This window comes from Myxine glutinosa, chromosome 2 (genome assembly GCF_964187855.1).
Source record: "Myxine glutinosa chromosome 2, kmMyxGlut1.1, whole genome shotgun sequence".
NCBI lineage: Eukaryota > Metazoa > Chordata > Myxini > Myxiniformes > Myxinidae > Myxine > Myxine glutinosa.
In genome coordinates this window covers 60,081,808-60,105,158 of record NC_136262.1, presented here as the reverse complement: position 1 = coordinate 60,105,158, position 23,351 = coordinate 60,081,808, and the positions used below count along the sequence as shown (strand labels likewise).

Below are 23,351 nucleotides of genomic sequence, written 5' to 3'. Positions count from 1 at the left end.
CAACTATTTTTGAGGTCAAAAGGTCAAAGGCCAACTCAAGGTCAAACTTCTAAAATCAATTTTCATCTAAAAAAATCATCAATTTTAATCCGATTGACCTGAGCTTTGATTAAGTTTGTCAATTTTAACCTTAATGAAATTGACAATTTGATGTATATATGACAACATTTTTTGGGGGGAGGGGTGAATTTTGCAAGTATCGTGCTCTGCATGACATCTTCTTGTTTGTTAGTTAGTTTGTCTGTCTGGCTGTTTGTGAACAGGATATTTCACAAAGTTGTGGATGGATTGGGACGAAATTTAGTGGAGAAGTTGACTATGTGACAAGGCCAAAATGATTTTGGTGCTGATCCGATCTGGATCTGGATCTTAGAATTTGTAAGTGATCTTCACCATTGAGCGATGGGGCAAAATCAATATAAAAGCACGATATCTCAAAAAGTTGTGGACGGATTCGATCGAAACTTGATGGAGAGGTTGGGTGTTTCACAAGAACACATCAATTCGATTTTGGCGAAGATCCGAATCTGGATCTGGATACGAGAATGAAATTTTAAAAAAGTGATTCTTCCCCATTATTGAGTGATATAACCAAACTCGATATATAGTATGATATTTTAAAACGTTGTGGACAGATTAGGACAAAACTTGGTGGATGAGTTGGTTTGTCGACAAGAATAAGCTGATTAGATTTTGGTTCAGGTCCGAATCCAGATCCGGTCTTTCAGTGGATACAAATCGTAAACTGTTCATCCTAGCGGAGGTATGCGCTCTACCGAGTGCCATTCTTATATACTCTGTTGATTTGTCCACAAGTGATGTATGTCTTTGTCCTAGCTACATGTGAAGTATGTACAAGCTCATCCTTTAGATTTGTTACTGTAGAATAAAAAAGACTAAACTCTGGATGAATATTTACAATAACACTTTATTTGTTTCTGAGGCTGGATGCCAGGCAGTATACTTCCAGCCCACTAAGAGCAAATGCATATTCCGTATAAAGAAAGAATCAGGCACTGTCTAGGGATTGAAAATTCCATTTGGCCATCTTCCAGAGAAGACACTATCCTCAACTTCCTGCGTTAGGTGTTGGCAGAGTAAGGCTGATTTGTTTTAATCCTTTTTTCTCACAAAATTGTTCTGCAAACTGTTATTTGTGCTGAATGTGCCCCTGGCATAGATTCCTGCAAGATGCAGGACGAGGCCAGGCCATGTGCGGAGCCAAGCAAGGAGCAGGAAGACATGACTGTATCACTCGGCAGTGATGACAGCGGAAGGGTGAGCAGAAAAGGCAACATCGCCATTGCATAATGTGTTGAGAGTTCCTGTTGGTTTGAATGTCGGTAATGGGTGTGGAGGAGGTCTTTGGATGAACTCATCTGGAAGTCTACTCTGCTATTAAGTGTGTGTGTGTGTGTGTGTGTGTGTGTGTGTGTGTGTGTGTGTGTGTGTGTGTGTAGGTAGGTGGTGATAGAAAGGTAGGTGCTGTGGTCATGCTGTTTGGTCGATTGATGTGTTTAAGGGTAAGATGTGAATGATTTAATGATATTATCATATTATCGAGTGTGTAAGGGAAGTTATAAATATATGATAACACATTAAATCCTATTGCGAGTAAAATTGGAATAAGTGATGTTGCATTGATGGGTTGACTGACTGCCTGGACGCAACTGAGGTTGTGGATCTACTGATGTACCATCTATTGATGTGGATCCATGATCGAGGTTGTGGATCCGTCGTTTGGAGAGGTCCTGGGCTGAAAGGATCGAAACCTCGAGGAAGAACGGTGCCCAGCTGATGATCCATGCAGTCGGGAAACTAGTCATTTGCTTACGGGTTAAAGTTCTTGCTTTAGGTGGAGAAACTATGTTTGAGGTTTACAATTTAAATAAAGTTGAATATGGGATTTTGTAAAATTAACATCATTTACAACAATCCTTTAAATTATTTAAGTTTAGGAACAACCGATACTGTACAATTAATTAAGTGTGTGTGTGTGTGTGTGTGTGTTTGTGTGTGTGTGTGTGTGTGTGTTTGTGTGTGTGTGTGTGTATGTTTGGGAATGAGAGGGATAGAATTGTGAGGAACAGAAATGAAAAAACGAGATGTGTGTGTTTGTGTGTGTGTGTGTGTGTGTGTGTGTGTGTGTGTGTGTGTGTGTGTGTGTGTGTGTGTGTATGTTTGTGAATGAAAGAGAGGGATAGAATTGTGAGGAACAGAAATGAAAAAACGAGATAGGTGTGTGTGTGTGTGTGTGTGTGTGTGTGTGTGTGTGTGTGTGTGTGTGTGTGTGTGTGTGTGTGTGTGTGTGTGTGTGTGTGTGTGTGTGTGTGTGCGCGTTAGATTTGGTTTCATTCTTCAATTGAATGAAAGCCATGAGTCATTTCGTTTTTTAAATGATTCTTCCTTTCTATTGCCCGTCATTAGTTTCCTCATTGACCCACATCTTGAGCCTTTTCCTGATGACACATTGTCCCGAGCAAGCGTCTCTTCATATTCCAGAAAGCATATGATAGCTGTGGTTTCATCCACCCCATAAAACATAGAACTTCATTAGATTACCAAGAAAGGACCCATGCACAAGCCTTTTGGAGTAATATCGTGATACTCGGCTGGTTGATTACGTGGTTAAATGTTCTTATGGTTGATTGGTCATTGGAATGCCTGGTTAATGTTCTGCTTTGTTTGCCTTTGCAAGTCACGTGCAGCTTTTTATGCCTCCACCGACAAAGTCGCCGGAGGCATTATATGTCTTCGGGTTGTCCGTCCGTCCATCCGTCCGTACGGGCTAAACCTGTTTTTTCTCAGCAACCACATGTCCGATTGAGACGAAACTTTCAGGGTAGGAGTGACAACCATGCAGAATGCTTTTATGATAATTGTGACGTCATAGTTCACGTGGTATGGCAGCCATCTTGGATTAAAAGCAAATAATTAAACATTATTTCTCGGAAACCACTGAATGCAAAAATTTGAAACGTGGCACATTGTCAAGTACTCCCAATGGGGAACAAAAGAATGATAATGATGACATCATAGGTGAAGCGGTATACCAGCCAAAAATGTTTTAATCGAATTCCTTATCCTAAAAATCAGAAATTCCATGCACATGATCTCTGACCCATTTGTATTGAAATATTACATTTATGACATTATAGGTCACATGGTTTGGCAGCCATATTGGATTGAAGGAAAATATTAAATAATTATATCTCTAAAACTGCTTAACCTATTGATGCGAAATTTTACAAATATCATGTAACACCATTATTACATATAGTTTGAAAATGATGGCGTCGTAGGTCACGTTGTTTGGCAGCCATCTTGGATAGAAAAACGAACCTTATCCGATCAACACGAAACTTCACAAATGTGATCCCCTACCCATACATATACAGAGTGTACATTTTTGATGTCATATGTCACGTGGTTTGGCACCCTTATTAGCTTGAATGCCGATATTTTAAAAAAATCCCTTCTCCGAAAATGCTTCAACAATTGATCTGAAACCTCTCCTGTGGTAAAAATGTGATACTTCAAAACAGCTGAAGGGACTTAAACTAAGCTTGCTTATTTTTAGGACAGTTGATGAGGGCATCATCTACCCATTCTCACGAACATAGACTATGTGGAGGCATGTTCATGACAGTCGCATTGCTCTAGTTGAAAAATGTATCTTGGTAAATTTCCCTTTAACTTATGTTCAGGCAACCATTGCCACTTTAGATACATGGCTCACCTTTATAACCACGTGATGTTTGACAACGAATCATAAACCTACAAAGGTAAGATTTAGCAGCCTCTACAGAAATTACAGGAAAATTCAGCAAGCTGCATTTGCTGTTTAATTGTGTGTCTTTTAAAATAAGGATGCAAAGTGAAAATTTGATAATGATAATTTCATAATTATCATTTTTTTAAAATCTGAGTTTCGCTTTTCTTCAAGTGGACCATCGACTGTTTGATGACCAAAATGTGTGATTTCATAAACGAGAAGGCCCTTGCACATCCTTTTTTGTAGAAAAATCTCTGTGTTGGCATGACTGTGCCTCAATGAAGTTTACATTTACGGGAAAACAGCAAATGACGACTACAGTGAATATTATTATGCGGATAACAGCTGATATAAACTGACTTCTTGTATACCACTGCGAATGCAAAAATATAGGAATGAAATCATATTCTGCCAGAACTAAGAAACGAAATGAGTTTATAAAGAAGGAAAAACAGGACGTAAGAAAAGACCAGATGGAAAAAAAAAAACAAAATAAAGGTGCATTACATAACCTGGTGCATTAAGAAGGGGAGATCAAGTGCATGAAATGGCACTTATTTTTCAGGCAGAACAGAATTTTTCAAGCAGAACAGAATTTTTCAAGCAGAACAGAATTTTTCAGGCAGAACCTCCTGCAAATGAAAACCACCTGCTTCGTACCGTTACCTGAAGTCACAAGTCCCGCACACACTTCACAGCATCCGAGATGGTTTGGGGGTTCAGTGACATATATAATGCTTAGAGTGCCCATTCTGAGTCTGGGAAGTCGGTGGTTCGAACCTTACCCTGGCAAAGATTATGGATGATAACCAAAGACTAAAAATGGTACCTGCTGCTTCCCTGTCAACATTAAAAAAGGACAGAGCATGGACAAACAACCATATGCTGCCAAATATAGTACAGGCATTGATAGGCCGAATGGCCTCCTCCTGGGTCATTGGCACCTCAGTGTAAGGAGAGTTTTCACCTCAACAGTAATGTCAATAATGGGTTGTCATTACCCAGATTACCCCCCCCCCCCCCCTCCTCCCCTGCCCCCCCACCCCCACCCCCCCAGGTCAGCTTTACCAGTGGCAATAAAGTACCAATTCAATAATAATCGGTGGTCATTGAGACAAAGCCTCGGATGGTAAGTGATAATTGCAAGTCAATAAGAGTAACATTACTGGTGTCAATAGAAGGTCGACATATATGATCCTAAACCAACAGAAACCCCACCACACATTCCGACGGGCATTACTCTTCCGAGAAATGCCACAGGCAGAATTGTGGTCGGAAAGAGGTCAACCAAATGAGACATTATGTGATACCCATGGTAACAGAAAATCAACAACTATTTTGTTGATATATTTAGTTTTCGAAGATCGAACATTTTTAGATGTTCTGAAATGGCTGAAAATGAATTGGATAGATAAAGAAAAACATTATATATGGTTGAATTATTTAAGGCAGATTGTTTATTGCTTTGAGGCTTTGAACGTTGAGATGGTTGCTGATGCTTGAAATGATGTGTGAAGCTTTTGTTGCTTCTACTTTGTCCGTGTGCGTAGTTTATTGGTTTAATGTTAGCTCTGTTACCTCATCTCTACCCCCACTTCCCCTAACCCTAACCACTGTTTTGTTTAAGCATTATTCTCAGAAATCTGTCCATGTAATTTATTCTTATTCAGAAAGGTAATTACATCAGAGCTTATGAAATGAAAGATAAAGGTTGTATGTAAAATATTAATCAATATATTGACTTATGACAGAGAGAGCAGGAAAGCCAGGGGCCTGAAAAGAGAGCGGGCTCAGCTTGGGGCCTGCGCAGAAAGCCCAAGCCGTGCTTCCATTACCAAGCCGGAGAGCCTTTCTTTATCAGGCCAAGGAGACATGAACTCCTTTGGCTGCTGCAACACGAGGTGAGACATGGAACATGCGTTGGTCAGAAAAAAAAAAGTCAAAATGAAGTGTTTGTTGGTGGATGACTGATGGTTGTAAATCAAGAATAACCATTGATTAAGTTGTTAACAGTTGCAGTAAAGCGACCCTTGGAAAGTAATAGCGACAAATGTCCGAAGGACAAAATAGTCTCACACTGTTTGTTATCAGGCCTGGTACATCCCGCCTTCAGACCAACATCAGATACTGATGCCATTGATTTTGGATATGCATGAGAGCAAGCTAAAATGGTTACTTTGGTTTGATGTTTCATATTAATTAATCATCCTAATTGGTACTCTTTGTTTCTGAAATAGATAAGCTCACACTTATCGACTCTCCACATCTAGACATGACCCTTCAAGACTATTGGAAAAGTTATTATATCATCACACAGGGAATTTCTATTTATTATTACCTTCGCAAAAGCGGAAGGTTATGTTTTGATCGCTGTGTATTTATTTGTATGTCTGTGTGTGTGTATGTTAATCGCATAACTCAAAAAGTATTCAACCGAATTGCATGAAATTTGGTGGGATGATTGGTTATTATACGGGACACATTTGATTAGATTTTGGGAAACAGATTTGCTCAAATTCTGACTATTTTTAACTCGATCGTATTTCACTCAAAGTTATGAGCGACTGAAGAAGAAGATGTCCATCCAGGACGTCATCACTATAACGCGATCTCCCGCGATCATTTCAACCTCAAAAAAAATTATAATTGCAGATTTGTCAAGAGATGAGGCATATTAACAAACGAATGAAACAGATTTGCTCAAATTCTGACTATTTTTAACTCGATCGTATTTCACTCAAAGTTATGAGCGACTGAAGAAGAAGATGTCCATCCAGGACGTCATCACTATAACGCAATCTCCCGCGATCATTTCAACCTCAAAAAAAATTATAATTGCAGATTTGTCAAGAGATGAGGCATATTAACAAACGAATGAAACAGATTTGCTCAAATTCTGACTATTTTTAACTCGATCGTATTTCACTCAAAGTTATGAGCGACTGAAGAAGAGGATGTCCATCCAAGACGTCATCACTATAACGCGATCTCCCGCAATCATTTCAACCTCAAATGAAATTCAAATTGCAGATTTGTCAATCGGGGAGGCATATTAACAGACGAATGAAACAGATTTGCTCAAATTCTGATTTTTAAAAATCGATCGCATTTCACATAAAGTTTCACATCGCATACACTCCCATGCCAAGTACAGAACAGTAGCTGCGGCGAAGGTATGCGCTCTACCGAGTGCCCGGATTCTAGTTTATTAATTGTGTTGATAGAAACAAACACAAGTTTTGTAATTCCACTCCATATACACTGCAAACCCTAAAAGAGATCTTTTATGTTAAATTTCTGCCATTTTGACTCACTTTTCAATCATTATCTATATAATAATAGCGTAAGGACTCGACTTTGTTATCCCTTTTACGCCGCACCCAGTGACCCGATGCCCACGGCACTAATGGATTTACGATCTACGAACCGCGCTCTTTGTTTATCACGTACAGCCATACTCGAAAAATCTGAATTAGCCGACGTTGGGGCCCAAAAGCATCCGATTAACTGCCGATACGACGCCATCTTATTGGCGTCTGCTGGGTGAAGGCGAAGCAAGCCGTCCGCTGATTGGACAGTCGAAGGCGAAAGCAAGCCGTCCACTGAGTGGACAATCCAGAGCATGCATTTGTGCCGGTGTCGTCAATCGCGGTGTACGCTAACCTCATCAGGTGGGTTTACCATAATTTCTTCCATATACTGTGATTACAACGAAGTGAAACCGATCAGCAGCCCATCAGTATCATATAAAGCAATAAATACCAAGGCTTCAGCTTCTGAAAGCTTAAAACAAAGTGTACTTTGCCGAGTGACGAAAAGTAGGCGTAGGCCTAGGCCCTACCGATCCAGTTGTTGTGTTTCCGTTGTGGCCATGATCTCAACAAATGGCGTAGGCCATGTGGCGTAGGGTAGGTCATGATCAGCCCCCCCCCCCTCCCCTTTCATTTCACCAACTCCTGCATCTGCCACCGTTCATGATTATCAAAGTAGTCTTTACCCTGTTCACGATAAGGTAGAAATCAGTGAGTTGTATACGAAGAGATAAAAGGATGGCATTGACTTCGAGACGGTACGTGATATTTTCAAAAGTATATCGTAGCGTTGTCATTTAAGTAGATTGCAATAAATACGTTGTTCATATACGCACTCATCATTCTCATCTTTCTTCCTAACTCTTACTCGAACAAGGAAATCCCCTATGCAATCCATAATGGTACACTCTATCCATACACCACATCCTCCCTTCCGTGGATGTTCCACGGGTTTTGGCTAGTTTACAATAAACCTCCTAGAAGTCGAGATTTCTGAAATCATTTGTGATTTCGTCTTTCTGGAAACTTGACTTTTTAAAAAATCTTGAATGCCTTTGAGATCCTAATTTTTATGAAATCCATTCTATAAAAGTGAATTCGTACATTTATATGTTTGTTTGTTTATATATGCTTAAAAAACAAAAAAAACAACTCAACCAAATCCAACCAAATTTTCCACGTTGCCTAAGACCTAAGTGTACTCAAAGTATAGTTTCTGTTGGGGTAGTGTAATTGGGTAGGGATTCAGGGTGGGTGAGGACCCCAATTCTCTAGATATAAATGTATATCGTATAGCACCACCTGGTGGTATTCGGTATTCCAAATCATCATCTTCACAAAAAAGAAAGATTACAACCACACACACAACAACAACAACCATTTTAAGGCCATTTTCCCTGCCAGAGCGGGGGTTAGCCTTGTGGGCCCCATGACAATCTTCTCCATTTTGCCCTATTTTCTGCATCTCCCCTTGTTAACCCCCTTGCCCGCATTTCTTCTTCCACCACCTTTAGCCAAGTCTTTCTCGGTCTTCCCCGTCCTCTACTTCCTTCTACATTCATTTCCATCACTCTTCTCAACCAGTCACTTTCATCCTTCCGCAACACATGACCAAACCATCTCAAACTGTTTCTCTTCACAGCATCCATCACAGGCTCGATTCCCATCATCTTTCGCAATTCATCATTTGTCTTCCTCTCTCTCAACGATACTCCACACATCCACCGAACCATTCGCATTTCCACCCTTTCCAGCCTTCATTGCTGCTCTACATTCATTACCCATGTCTCGCTCCCATAAATCATAACACTTCTCACACATGCAGCATGCACCTTTCCCTTCAGCTTCAACGATACTCCCCTCCTCGTCAGCACGCCACTCAGTTCCCGAAACTTCTTCCACGCACATCTCATCCTCGCAACCGTTGCCGAGTCTGATCCACCTTCTCCAATCAGCATGTCTCCTAGGTAGCAAAATGTTTTCACACCTTCCAGCTTCACGCCGTCTCCAAGATCCAACTAAACATTTCCTCCATCTGCAGCTCCCTCTGTGCACACCTTACACTTGAATGTAGCTGCCACACTGGTTAATGACCCTCTCAGACCACTACATTTTTGATGAGCCCACTCAGCGCACATTGTACTGAGAACATTGTACAAATGCGCACATTTGCACACATTGCGCACATTGTACATTGTACAAAAAAGAAAGGTTAAACAATTTGATAATATGTGTTATTACTGTGATAAATTCCGAGTAAGAATAATTCCAAATTTTCAAAATATTTAATTTCATTCATTGTAAGTGGAGGTTCACACCAATGCACCCAACAACAGTGATATTTGCTAGCTCCATATTTCAACAGCAAGGATGGTTGATAAAGGTGATGTTAGCTCACTTCCAAGCAGACCTTGGGCAAATGCTAGGATGAATAGAGCAGAATGTTTGTGCAGTACAGCATGTTGTCTTTTCATTAAATCCATCAGCAAAGAGACGGGTAAAAATGTCTAGTACAGTACAGTCGAAACATACGTGAATTCCTTATGGTAGGGGAGAGAGAGAGAGAGAGAGAGAACGAGAGAACGAGAGAGAGAACGAGAGAACGAGAGAGAGAACGAGAGAACGAGAGAGAGAACAAGAGAGAGAACGAGAGAACAAGAGAGAGAACGAGAGAACGAGAGAGAGAACGAGAGAACGAGAGAGAGAACGAGAGAACGAGAGAACGAGAGAACCAAGAGAAGTGGGCAGCAGAACCGCAGAGAGTGATGGTGATGGAGATTTCGAGTGCCAGAGTGGGATCGTAGAAGTGTGTGTGTGTGCGTTAACCAAGACCCATTTTTAATATGTCCCACGGAGGAGGGGAAATTAAATTCAAAACGTAGGTAAGGGAAATGGCTGTGCAAAAATCAATTGTCTGCATGACTGCATACAGGACTGACAGCTTTACACCCCCAATACAATATGGTATACTCCACTTCTAACAGTGCAAACATATCCTATGAACAGCGGTTTTACTCTGCAGTACTATATGTGAACAAGTTGGGGATGGAACCCAAAGGTAAGTGCATTACAAAGTGAGCCACCAAACCCTAGAAAGAGAATGAAATCCAGGGCTCTGTGCAGAATGTAGCTTTGGATGCCCATTCAATGTATCTTGATGTGAAGTTTTTGCAGCTTGGTAAACTCTTCGTTGAAATCAGTGTCTAGAAAATGAGCTTTTTTAGTAACAACTCTCCTCATTGATTCCTTGTCTTAGGCAAAACCATTCCCGACCACTTCAAGTTGACTCTCAACAACGCTCGGTGTTGGCTAATAACATACATTTATGAGATCTCCTCTTACCCAGACATATTTTTTGTTCTCATCACGGTGTTAATGTAGTTTCCGGACCGAAAAAAACCACGTAAACCGAAATTGCATCGGCGAAGGACATTGACACAGATGCATAATTTATCATGACGCGTCGTTTCATATTGGTTTCACAAGTGTGCCATTATTTCTGTTTTAATTAAAGTAATCCCATCCTCATATCATCTGCAAGATATAAATGCTCAATAATTAGACAAAAATGAAGAATCTTTAGGTCGTACAATATCTTGACAAGACGCAGCAACGATGGAAAAGGTCAATGCCCTCTCGCATTTTCATGCAAAACGAGTCACGTGACAGTCAAGCTATCTAATATGCCTGGTGTTGGCTTAGCAGTTAGGGTGCCGGCTTGGGACCCTAGGATCCTGGGTTTGAATGCCGGTCATCGCTGAATTAATCCCAGGGGGATTGACTCAGCCTGTCATCCTTCCGAGGTGGACAAATTGAGTACCAGTTCACTGGTAATTCCCTGTGTGTCGCAAAAGGCGACTAACAGGGTTGATGGCAGGAAGGGCAGAAATGGGACCATGGTGCTCGAAAAAGGCCAACCCCTGCTCTGAGGGGAAAAATGGCCTCTAAAGGTCATTCATATATATATACCAGTTACAGTCGGTAACTGTGAGTTTTACATACACTTATGACAGTATCTGAACTAAGATCAAAATTCTTCTCTGTCAGAGGGTTCTCTTGAGAGCTTGACAGGCAGAGCGTATGTACATGGCAGTGACGTCATTACATGCGCTCATTGAAAGCTGGAGAACTGAAGATATATTTGGATATATATATATATATATCTAGTGAAGCTGTACAAAGTCAGGCGCCATTTATCAATTCGTACTACTATATGTCATCTGTGAAAAGATCCATGTTCCTTGTGAGAGACATCATGATCCATGAAATGCAGAGTAGTAGGTCAGCGAGAAGGGTCGTTAACATGATATGTTAGTAATTGTTCTTGCGTTCTCGATGTACAATTGGAATGCATTGCATTTTAATTGGCAATGCTGTTTACTTTGTAACTAAGGTTACCTCAATCCGTCCATTTTGATTTTTAGTCATGAGAATGTTGCAAAGGTGATATTGTTGACACAAAAATTGCTGCAAAACACTTTTGCATCATTGCATTTGGATTCAGTTTCTTCCCAAATCGTTTTCCTTTTGTTTATTTCTGTTTGCTCGGTGTCCTAGCTTTGTCGCTGTTGATCGATTTGTGGACGTATCTCGACGCTGGTTGAGATTTTGTCTCGACCTCGGCCTGACATTTTAATCCTTTCGGGAAAAGGCTCGTGTTATCGAAAAACCTTGTGGGTAGGAAGCATACATGGCCTATGGCGGCCACGGTGGTGTAGATTTACCAGCATATGCGGCCACATTGGTATTCTGGTGTGCATTGGCAATGCGTAAGGATTGACCGAGCAGGTAATGCAACGCTTCTGCCCAAAAGGCAACACAATCTTGCTCGATCGATAAGACTGAGGTGGTTTTTCACCTGGTTTGGATTGAAATCCTTCCGTATGCAGATTTCTTTCATTGCTTGTAATCTCCTTAGGTGGGTATCAAAAGTGGCCCTTTCTGGGTACAAAGCATCTGCCTTTTTTTTTTTTTTCACCTCCACCACCGAAGGTGGATGGAGGTTATATTTTCATCCCTGTCAGTCTGATTGTTACTTGGGGAATTATTTTTATTTTTTTTTGCAAGTATGTTGGTCACTCTGGTTTGTGTGTTTGTGTGTTTGTCTGTCTGCTCACTTAAACTTGCCTACAGGTCACAATTTTAAACCGATCTTCACGAAACTTCACCAAATGGTAGAGTTCGTGGTCCGACCAAATCTGATATGTATTTTTGAGGTCAAAAGGTCAACATAGGCCAAAGGTCAACCACCTTTTTCAAATTTCTAAAATCCTCAATTTTAATCCGATTGACTTAAAATTTGAATATAATTTACATATCGGCTAACTGAATTCAACCATCAACTATTTTTGAGATCAGCATCGGCCAAAAGGTCAACATAGGCCAAATGTCAACCACTTTTTTCCAAATTTCAAAAATCCTCAATTTTAATCCGATTGACTTAAAATTTGAATATAATTTACATATCGGCTAACTGAATTCAACCACCAACTATATTTGAGGTCAAAAGGATGCTGTACTGAGTGCCATTCTACTTTGTTATCTTTTGCCAAGTGTCGCTCTATGAGTGATTTTTCATTTGTTTGTTTGTTTGTTTGTTTATCTGTCTGTCTGTCTGTGAACAAGATATATCAAAGAGTTGTGGACGGATTCAGACGAAATTTTGCAGAGAGGTAGCGTATGTAACAAGGACGAAATGATTAGATTTTGGTGGATCTGAATATGTATTCGGATACAAGAAGTATTTAAATTTTTAAGTGATTCTTCGCCATTGAGTGATGGGATTAAAACCGACACATAGAATATCTCAAAAAGTTATGGACGGATTTGGACGAATTGGTGGACAGGTTGTGTGTGTGACAAGGAAGAATCGATTCGATTTTGGTGATTTCTTCTGCTTTTATACCTTTACTTTCTTTACAAGATCGAGGCTCATGAAACGTAGGGTATCAACTGAAATGGAGTGATGGAACAGTACAAACAGGAAGTAAAGGAACTAACAAACAGGAAACAAGGAGAGAGGAGAGGAAACAGCAACATGCAAGTAAGAGGGTTGGGTTATTTGGGGTTCGTGGGGTAGTTGTGTTGTCTTCGATTGTTGTTGTGTTGTGTTTTGGGGGTAGCTCAGATCACGGGTAGGGATGGCGGATGGCATGAGGTGGTGGAGAAACACCAGCTTGAAACCCTGGAGGGAAAAGTGCAATTGAAGAGCATATTGAAGTAGTTCCATAAATGGAAGAAAAGAAGAACAAACGAGTTGAGATGTAAAGAAAGACAAACCAAACAGGGGCTACTGCAAGAACGCATGCATTTCCTTTTTAGGATTATGTTTTGAGGACCAAGTTGGGATATTTTATCGTTTATTCTTGGGAATATTTTTAGGTTTTCAGTGTCATATCTTTGCAATGGTTATTTTTATGGTTCTTCACTAAACCACGTACAGCCTCCAAATGTACCTTGCTAGTTCTCACGTTTCCTGGTATGTCTTACAATTTCCCTGCAAGGGTCTTCTTTCTAATTCCATTTGCTCTGCCTATCACTGACATGATGTTGGTATGTTTCAGATTCCAGGTTATCTTCGTTTTTCATTTTTTAAGTCCTGGTATTTATTAACACCTCTTTTGGATTGTTCGCAAAGCCTTGTTTTTGATTTCCACGCTTGAGGGAAAGGTCACGTGATATACGAGTTACATTATTCGTTGATTATTCCACGCTTTTTTAATTGGGGGATATTGTAATTGGCTCGGTCTGTCCTGTCTGTGTGTCTGTCTGTATGTACGTCCATCCATCATGCTATCTCCTCCTAATCGGTTGGGCAGAGACTCTCATAGCCAACATTTACTTCCTCTACTCTCATATCCAACATGTGGCTCTCAATAGAATCCTTTCATCCCCTCTCCCTGTCAAGGTTGGAATGCCCCAAGGCAGTGTTCTGTGTCCAGTCCTATTCCTGATCTTCATCAATGCTCTCTCTGACTCTTTGGAAAATCCTCTTTATCTATTTGCTGATGACTCAACCCTCTGCTGTAACTTCACTCATGCCTCAGACAGGCAGGCCTCTCCCCTCTATTCAGCCCTTGAAAAATCACAACATCATCACAACATTTCATGATCTTGAAAAATCATAATCACAACACTTGGAATATGTCTTTCGATCCTAAAAAATCTCACACTCTCACTATCTCTCTCTGAAAGGACCGTCTGGCAAACCTTCCTATCTACTTTCTTAACAATCCTCTTGAGGAAGTTCAGTCATTCAAACTCCTGGGTTTCACTATCAGCCATGATCTTTCTTGGGCAAACGACATTTCAAAGTTGGCCTCGACAGCCAGCTGCTGACTGTCATCCTCCGTCGTACAAAGTTCTTCCTTGGCACACCTGAACTCCTATCGACCTACAAGGCCTTCATCTGCACCTTGATGGAGTATTGCTCTCCGCTCTGGGCTGGCTCCCCTACCTCATATCTTTCTCAGTTTGACGCCGTGGAAACGAAGGCCTTTAAGATTAATTGGAATATCCCGTGATGAAGCTGAGTGTCTGGGCCTATCACTTCACCATCGCAGATAGGTTGGCGGTCTCTCTGTCTTCGACCACCTCCTTCTGGTCTTGCACTATCTGCTCTTTCCATGCTCTGTTCCCCTCATCCCCCACTTCCCATCCCTCCGCCCCCTCCACAGATTTCTGCAGAGCACACACGGTCCACCAGTATCCTGCTTACCTCCACTCATTTGTTCCTCTATTTCCCACCTGTGTAACCAACTTCCACATCCTCTTTAATCTCATTCTTCCCTCCAGGTCTTCAAGACAGCTGTTCTCCCAACCATCTCAGACCATCCGCAATTCAAAACCATGATCTTTTATACCCTCGTTAACCCCACCCAAATCCCTCTTCCTTCCAAATTGGTAGTTTTCCCTCCTGAGAGTTCCCTTCTGTATCCATCTTGTCCACCCCAGACATCCTCTCCTGCCCCCATTTCTCAGCACACCCATTGTTTATCCGCCTCCCTCTGTCTTGACCTTCAACTCTGCATTTGATGTTTCCCCCTTCTCTCTGCTGTTCATTTTGTCCTGTTGGGTCCTGATCCGATCAGTGTCCTAGTACGACCTCTTCCACGAGCATTGACTGTATACGAAAAAAACTTCCCACATGGCACGGAAGTACAAGATCAATCATTTCTGCTCCTGCCCCCTGGGGTGGGGTCAAAAGGTCAGACACCAAAAAATGCAATTACAAGCACATTTTTAAATATTAAAAAATGAAAATGAACATTCAGAGAGGCATGAAATATGTAACGTTTTTGGGGGGATTTGACCCCTGGTTCCTGCCCCGGGGTGGGGACTTAGGGTCACAGAGATCAAAACGTGAAAAATATTTTTAACTCAAAATTTGATATCGTGTCAACCCTGGTGGAACCTTTTGCCATCCTTCAAATTTGCATTAGGTGGGAAGCATGGAGATTTGCGATGGCGCTATCGACTCTGCTCTAGTTTGTCTTTTTTATTTATCTTATTTCGAACGTTCTTTCTGTGTTCCCACATGCATGCAGTGGCAGTTACGCTTGCGTCCTAGTAATAAGCGCCCTAGCAACACCTGACATCACCTGGGAAATGTGGCATGAGATGCCAGCTTGGGAAAAATGCTTTACTACAATGTCACGGAAACAATTGGGAAAAAGAAAGAGGAAACAAAACGATAACACGAGTTTAGTGTGCACACTCAGGCTCCAGGATTGGGTGTTTTACATAAAATTATGTTGAGAATTAAAACGCACAGGTTAATCCAATTTATATCAAGGCTCCAGAGACCATTTTGAGGCCTCGTGTATCATACACAGGGCCATTCCATGCCCTTCTTCTGCTCACAAACTGTAACTGCTCTGACACTGTTCCTCCATAAGCTACAGCAGTGCATCCAATTACCACATCTTGGTGCAAGGCCAGATCTATTTTTACCCTGAGCCTCGGCATCCTTTTGCCCTTTTGCGCATTGGACCTGAGAAGGCGGTTAGCGGTGTTGTGGATGCCAATGGTTAGTGCGTCGGCGCTCTTGATTATGCCAATTTTTGCACTTTGTAAGCATAAATAACGATTATATTTCTCTCTATAAGGCCCTTCTTTAAATTATATATTATGTTGTGTCATTTGTACAACAAAAAATCATAAACATACCTGCTGTACTTGGGACCATGTGTTTATTGAGTTTGCAAATATCGCAGAATTTTTGACCAAGTTTTCCCCCCTTCCCCCTCTCCATATGACCCATAGAAGCCCTTTCCCTCCCCTTACTTCTATTTCCTCCCAACCAACTTTCCCTTCTTTCCTCACTCCTCCCACACTCCCCCTATACGCCCTTCTACATACTATCATACCTTTTCCCATCCTTTTCTTAATCCAGACCCTGCCCGTCATAGCATGATGTTGGCTTAGCGGTTAGGGCGCAGGCTTGGGATCCTCGGATCCTGAGTTCGAATCCCGGCCGATCGCTGAACTAACGCCAGGGGGGTTGACTCAGCCTGTCATCCTTCCGAGGTCGGCAAATTGAGTACCAGCTTGCTGGGATGAATGATCCCAGTGTGTACCCCGATTTAGAATGGGTACACCGTATCCCTGCACATCGTAAGAGGCGACTAAGGGTTGGCGTCAGGAAGGGCATCCGGCCATAAAACATTGCCTCAAACAGGGAACCATTATTGTCATGGGGCCTGCAAGGCTAGCACCCGCTCTAGCGGGGGAAAATGGCCTTAAAACGATCATTCATATTCATTCAGACCCTGCCAGTCTCCGCACGCATTTCTACCTTTGTACACATACTATAGTAAACATGGTACACAGTAAAACAATATTCAAATTGTGCAAACTCACCTTGTGTAAATGGCGAGTGGTGTGTGGATGCACTGCATGGAAAGAAGCACAATGCGTATTGTTGAGATCATCGCACAATTCATCCATAATCACTTAGAATGATGCAGCAGTGAAACTAAAAAAAGACACACAATGTGCAAAAAAAATCAACTTGTAATTTATTACATTGCATTAACTAGAACGACACTCTTTGATGTCATGACGTCGACCGATATGCCTCTGCCCACATTATTACATCATTATAATACTTGTACCAAGTTTGATTTAAATCCATTCAGCTGTTCTCAAGTTATCACATTTTTACCTGACATAACCTCTGACCTTTGACCTCTTGACCCCAAAATTTAAACAGTTCATGTTTACATCATTATACATACCTGTACCAAGTTTTAATTTAAAGCCCTTCAGCTGTTCATAAGTTATCACATTTTACCTGATGTGACCTCTGACTCTTGGCCTTTGACCTCGGGACCCCATAATCTAATCAATTAAACGCTACATCATTATGCATATCTGTACCAAGTTGAATTAGATCACTTCACCCGTTCTCAAGTTATAGACCCATTACAGACTTTGACTTTTGACCCCAAAGTCTAATCAGTTAATCTTTACATAATTATATATACCTGTACCAAGTTTGAATAAGATCACTTCAGCCGTTCTCAAGTTATAGACATATTACAGACTTTGACTTTTGACCTCTTGACCCCAAAATCTAATCAGTTCATCTTTACATCATTCTACATAAATGTACCAAATTTGGTCCCATCACTGGTTCACAAGTTATCGTGGTAACAGGATTTTTACCTCACATGACCTCTGACGTTTGGCCTTTGACCTCGTGACCCCTGCACCCAAGGGGTTGCCCAAGAAAGAAATCTAATCAGTTCATCTTTACCTTATTAAACAAACCTGCACCAAGTTTGACGAAGATCCCTTCAGCCGTTCTCAAGTTATCGCGGTAACGAAAACCTATCATGGACGGACGGACGGACAGCCTGAAAGCATAATATCTCCGGTGACTTCGTTGACAGAGGCATGAAAATGCAAGTTCATCATTCCGTTCATATTGTGGTGGCAGTTAGGACATCTGTTGTGGTTAACTTTAGCTGGAGTCAGGAGTCATGTGATCTTTAAGGAATGATTTAAAGCTTGCCGTAACCAAACTCTTATGCTGATAGGCTAGAGCTGACAGCTTCATTGTATGAGCCAAATCATTTCAAGCAAACTTAGCTGGGTGCTTTTGCCATTTTTTTGGCCAGTTTGTAAAATATTACCTCCAATGTGTAAAGCATTTTTTATGGCCTGCCAATGAATGCATGGCTTTCTCTCACGGCATTATCCCTGAGGTCTAAATGGAGGGAGTAATACACTGGCAGTATATGGAGGTGGTGTATGTACGGTGTCACATGATGCTTATTGAAAAAGAGAATCAAATGTCCGTCAGTTCAAGTGAAAATTTACAAATCATCTTCACCGGCATGCCCACAGTTCTGTTAACCAATATCGATTGTCCAAAGTTGGTATTGTATTTTATTCTGCGTTGTGAAAACAAGAAAGAGCAATCAGAGATTAGAGCCAGGACTTGCTCAGTGTGGTGTATTTTGTGTGGCAAATAAATGGAAGGATGTACGAAATGAATGGTCAGATTATCAAATGGTGCACAGGGGTCTATAAAAGATGTAAAGGATCTAAAAGGTTGAAAGGGTCTAAAGTGTCGACAGAATCTAAAGGGAATGAATTGTCTCAATGGGGTCTAAAGGGGTTTAGTGGCGAAAGGGTCTTAAAAAGTCTAAAAGGGGTCTGCAGGGTAAACATGGGGTTTAAAAGGTACGTTCCAGTCATACGTAATTAATAGACGTACTCGCGTTCCAATGAAACGTAATTACTCGACATAATACAGCGCTCACATTGCAATAGTACATAATTAATGGTCACACTCACGGTCCAATAGTACGTCATTAATGGTCACACTCACGGTCCAATAGTACATAATTAATGGTCACACTCACGGTCCAATAGTACGCAATTAATAGATGTGCTGTATACATGTTCCAACAGTACATAAATAGATGTACTGACGTTCCAAACTATGTAATTACAGTAATAGACAAACTCACATACCATTATTACCCTATACCATAATCATTATTATTATCATTATTACTATCAACATTGTCACTGTTCTTGTCATTATTATTACTAGGGCATGCCCGTACTATATATAAGCTAGGACGTGCCCGTACGTGGGTGCCCGTTCCTTGCCAAAAAAAAAAAAAAAAAAAAATTTGTGTAGGGGTGTGTGTGTGTAAACATCCTAGGGCGTGCCCGTACGTGGGTGCAAAAAAACATGCGTGCAAACAACAACAACAAAAAAAAACTTTGAAACCACGTGGCAGTAACGACCACAGAACCCCCCCCCCCCTCTATTTACATGAATGGTTTGGTCCATTCGCAACGACCACAGAACCCCCCCCCTCTATTTACATGCAATGGTTTGGTCCAAAGCGAACGGCTTGCAGTGTTTTTTTTTTTTTGTTTTTTTTTTTTGTATACAAGATCGAGGCTCGTGAAAGAGCGAAAATTAATCACACAGAAAGACAAACAGACACATAAAACAAATAACATCGGGAGCGGTAGACAAGATGGGGAGAGAGGGGGAAGGACACAAACACAACATTTGAGAGCAGGGACCGAGAGACATGGAGACATCGAGAGATCTGTGGGAGGGAGAGGGCTTTGGGGGGGAGGCATGTGAAGGGGGGAGGCATGTGAAGGGGGGGAGGCATGTGAAGGGGTGGGGGGGGGGTGGGAGAGGTATAAACATATGGACACTGCCAGGATTTCCAGGAAATAAGTTGGAATTTCAAACAAGGTGGATCTGGGGTGAATTAGTGGGGGTAGAAAAGATCAAGGTTATGGATGGGGGAAGATAAGAGATGGTGGTGAACAGCTGTTTTAAAGACCTGGAGGGAGGAGAGGGATTGAAGGGAGTGTGGGAGTTTGTTCCACAGGCGGGAGAAAAGAGGAATGAAAGAGTGAAGGTGAGCAGAGAGCCGAGATTTCGGCAGTTTAACCATCAGAGGGTTGCTGGCAGATCTTGTGCGACCTGTAGGAATATTTGGGGGACAGAGCACGGAGAGAGCTGGGGGAGCAAGGCCGGAGAGGAGTCGGTAGAAGACAGAAAGACCACCTACCTGCCTGCGGTGAGTGAGTGAAAGGCCCTCAGAGATAGCTTCATCGCGGGAGATTCCAATGATTTTGAAAGCTTTGGATTCAACAGCGTGAAGCCGAGCCAGGTGTGAGGCAGGAGCACCAGCCCATAGGGGAGAACAGAAAAGTTTGGTAAAGAAATCGCCATAGCTCGGTAAGTAATTGTCCGATTAATATGAAACCTTGAAAAGGCACATCCTCGGGTCCCCAGCAATATACCTGGCAAGTTTCAAGTATATCGGACCGGTAGTTGTCGAGAAACAGCGGTCGCATACACACACACACACACACACACACACACACACACACACACACACACACACACACACACACAGACAGAGATTAGTGGAATTATAGATAGATTTATCATTATCATTTTCAATATTGCCATCATTATCATTATCATTTTAAATATTGTCATTATTATTATCTCGATGTATCATTATCATTATGTATCACTAGCAGAGTACCCGCCCTACGGGTGAACTTGTTCCAAGCGTGCAACACATTTTTCTGCCATCGGATATTTTCTGCTGACACAACTGCTTTGACTTGGATTTCTTGCTGATTTCCTTTGGTAATATTGCTCTTGCTGATTTCTGTTCAACTTAGGTGTCCTTGGTTTTTGAGGCATCTCAATTTTCCAGAAAAAAAACAAACATCAAACGTCACCCTAGCTAACAATACCCACAACCAACCTACACCCCCTCTTTCCCCTCCCCTCCACCATCCCCTCACAGTCCCCCATCAAGCAACACCCCACCTATCAATACCCATAACAACCCCACACCATTCCCCCACTCCACTTCCCCCCACAATCCCCCTTCACCCGTCACCCTAGCTAACAATACCCATGACCCACCCCACACCCCTCACTGGACTCCACCACCCCTCACATTCCCCCATCAACGATCACCCTCCCTAACAATACCCATGACCCACCCCACACCCCACTCCACCACCCCTCACATTCCCCCATCAACCATCACCCGAGCTAACAATACCCATGACCATCCCACACCCCTCATCCCACTCCACCATCCCCTCACAATCCCCTATCAACCGTCACCCTAGGTAACAATACCCATGACCCACCCCGCCCCCCCTTCACCCCCCCCCTACAATCCCTCGTCAACCATCACCCTAACTAACAATACCCCACGACCACCCCCACACGCCCCCCAACCGCCAACCCCCTTCATCATCCCCAATCAGTTTCGGAATCCAAGCTCGCAATGCACTGTTTCTATATGTACCGTCACGGCAGGATCACGGTGAGTTCACAATGTGACGTCACTGGCAATCTCGAAAATTGACAGTCTAGGCACTTTGTGATTGGCAAATAAAACAATTCCCTTCAAATTCGACCGTGATTAATGATTGCCAATGGTTTTTCAGAAAATTAAATTGCATTTGGGCTCCCCTTTAAGGGTCGTTTCAGTCTTTTTGGTCTTGATGGTCTTTTGGGTCTTCAGGGTCTTTTCAGTCTTTTGGGTCTTGATGGTATTTTGGGTCTTAAGGGTATTTCCAGTCTTTTTGTCTTTTCAGTCTTTTGGGTCTTTTCAGTCTTTTGGGGCTTGATGGTCTTTTGGGTCTGAAGGGTCTTTTCAGTCTTTGGGGTCTTTTCGGTTTTTGGGGTCTTTTCATTATTTGGGGTCTTTTCATTCTTTGGAGTTTTTTGGGACTTTAAGGATCGTTGGGGGTCTTTTTGGTCTTTAAGAGTCTTTGGGGTCCATTGGGTCTTTTTGACATTCTGTGTCTTTAAGGGTCTTCATGGTTTTTTTTTGTCCTTTTTGGTATTTTAGGTCTTCAAGGATCTTTGGGATATTTTTGAGTCTTTTGGGTCTTCAGGGTATTTTGGGTGTTTAAGGGTCATTGGAGCATTTTGGGTCTTCAGGTCTTTTGGGTTCTCTGGGTCTTTTGGGTCTTCGGGGTCTTTTGGTTCTCTTGGGTCTTTTGGGTCCTCTGCGTCTTTTGGGTCTTTGGAGTATTTAATGGTCTTCAGGGTCTTTAGGGTCTTTTGGTTCTCTTGGGTCTACATAGTATTTTGGGTCTTTGGGGTCCATTGGGTCTTTTCGGTCTTTGGGGTATTTTAGGTCTTCGGGGTCTTTTTGGTCTTTGGGGTCTTTAAGGGTCTTTGGAGTATTTTGGGTCTTCAGGGTATTTGGGTCTTCTGGGTCTTTTGGGTCTTTTGGTTATTATGGGTCTTCAGGGTCTTTGGAGTATTTTGGGTCTTCAGGATCTTTTAGGTCTTCGGGGAATTTTAGGTCTTCGGGTCTTTTAGGCCTTTGCGTCTTTTGGGTATTTAAGGGTCCTCAGGGTATTTTGGGTCATCAGGGTATTTTGGTTCTCTTGGGTCTTTGGGGTATTTTGGTTCTTAGGGTCCATTGGATCTTTTCAGTCTTTTAGGTCTTCAGGATCTTTTAGGTCTTTGGGGTATTTTAGGTCTTTTAGGTCTTTGGAGTATTTAGGGTCTTCAGGGTATTTTGGGTCCTCAGGGTCTTTAAGGGTCTTTTGGGTCTTCAAGGTATTTAATGGTCTTTGGGGGCTTTTAGGTATTGGGGGTATTTGGGTCTTTGGGGTCCATTGTGTCTTTTCAGTCTTTTAGGTCATTGGGGTCTTTTGGTTCCTCTGGGTCCTTTGGGTCATCGGGGTCTTTTTGGGTATTTAGGGTCCTTGGAGTATTTAGGATCTTTTGGGTCCTCTGGGTCTTCTCAGTCTTGTAGGTCCTCTGGGTGTTGAGGGGGCAGAGGGGAGGGTCTTTTTGGTCCTCTTGGTACTTTAGGTTAAGTATTTCAGGTTACATTTGTGGGTGGAGTCAAGTCAGCTGTCCAACCAATGGGTGAAGAGCGGACATACATACATACATACATACAAACACTTGCTCCATTATACATAGATTAATCATTATGTATCATTATCATTATCATTATACATTATCATTAGATTGTATAACATTATCATTATGTATCATTATCGTTATGCATCATTATCATTATGCATCATAATCATTATGTATCATTATCATTATGCATCATTATCATTATATTGTAGCGGTTACCGCTGGATGCACACAATCGCCTTGCACCGGCCAGAACACGGCCAGACGCGCCTCTCCCGGGCATGCCCGGACTCACTGTTCCCGGGCACGCCCGAACCTCCCGGGCATGCCCGCTATCGCCTTTCCAGGG

The 23,351-nt window shown here is 42.0% G+C and overlaps 1 protein-coding gene across 9 annotated transcripts in view; it reads left to right on the top strand.

The window, feature by feature from the left end:
- The window catches only part of LOC137421761 (DNA (cytosine-5)-methyltransferase 3A), a 240,098-nt gene that overhangs the window by 126,506 nt on the left and 90,241 nt on the right, over positions 1 to 23,351 (top strand). For all 9 annotated transcript variants that reach the window (XR_013622675.1, XM_068108127.2, XM_068108125.2 and 6 more), the window contains 2 exons: positions 1,181 to 1,278; positions 5,527 to 5,676. Coding sequence is in view for 8 of the 9 variants with exons in the window: in XM_068108127.2 (XP_067964228.2) it covers positions 1,181 to 1,278; positions 5,527 to 5,676 (248 nt within the window). In the remaining variant the exon portion in view is untranslated. The remainder of the gene's footprint in view (positions 1 to 1,180; positions 1,279 to 5,526; positions 5,677 to 23,351) is intronic.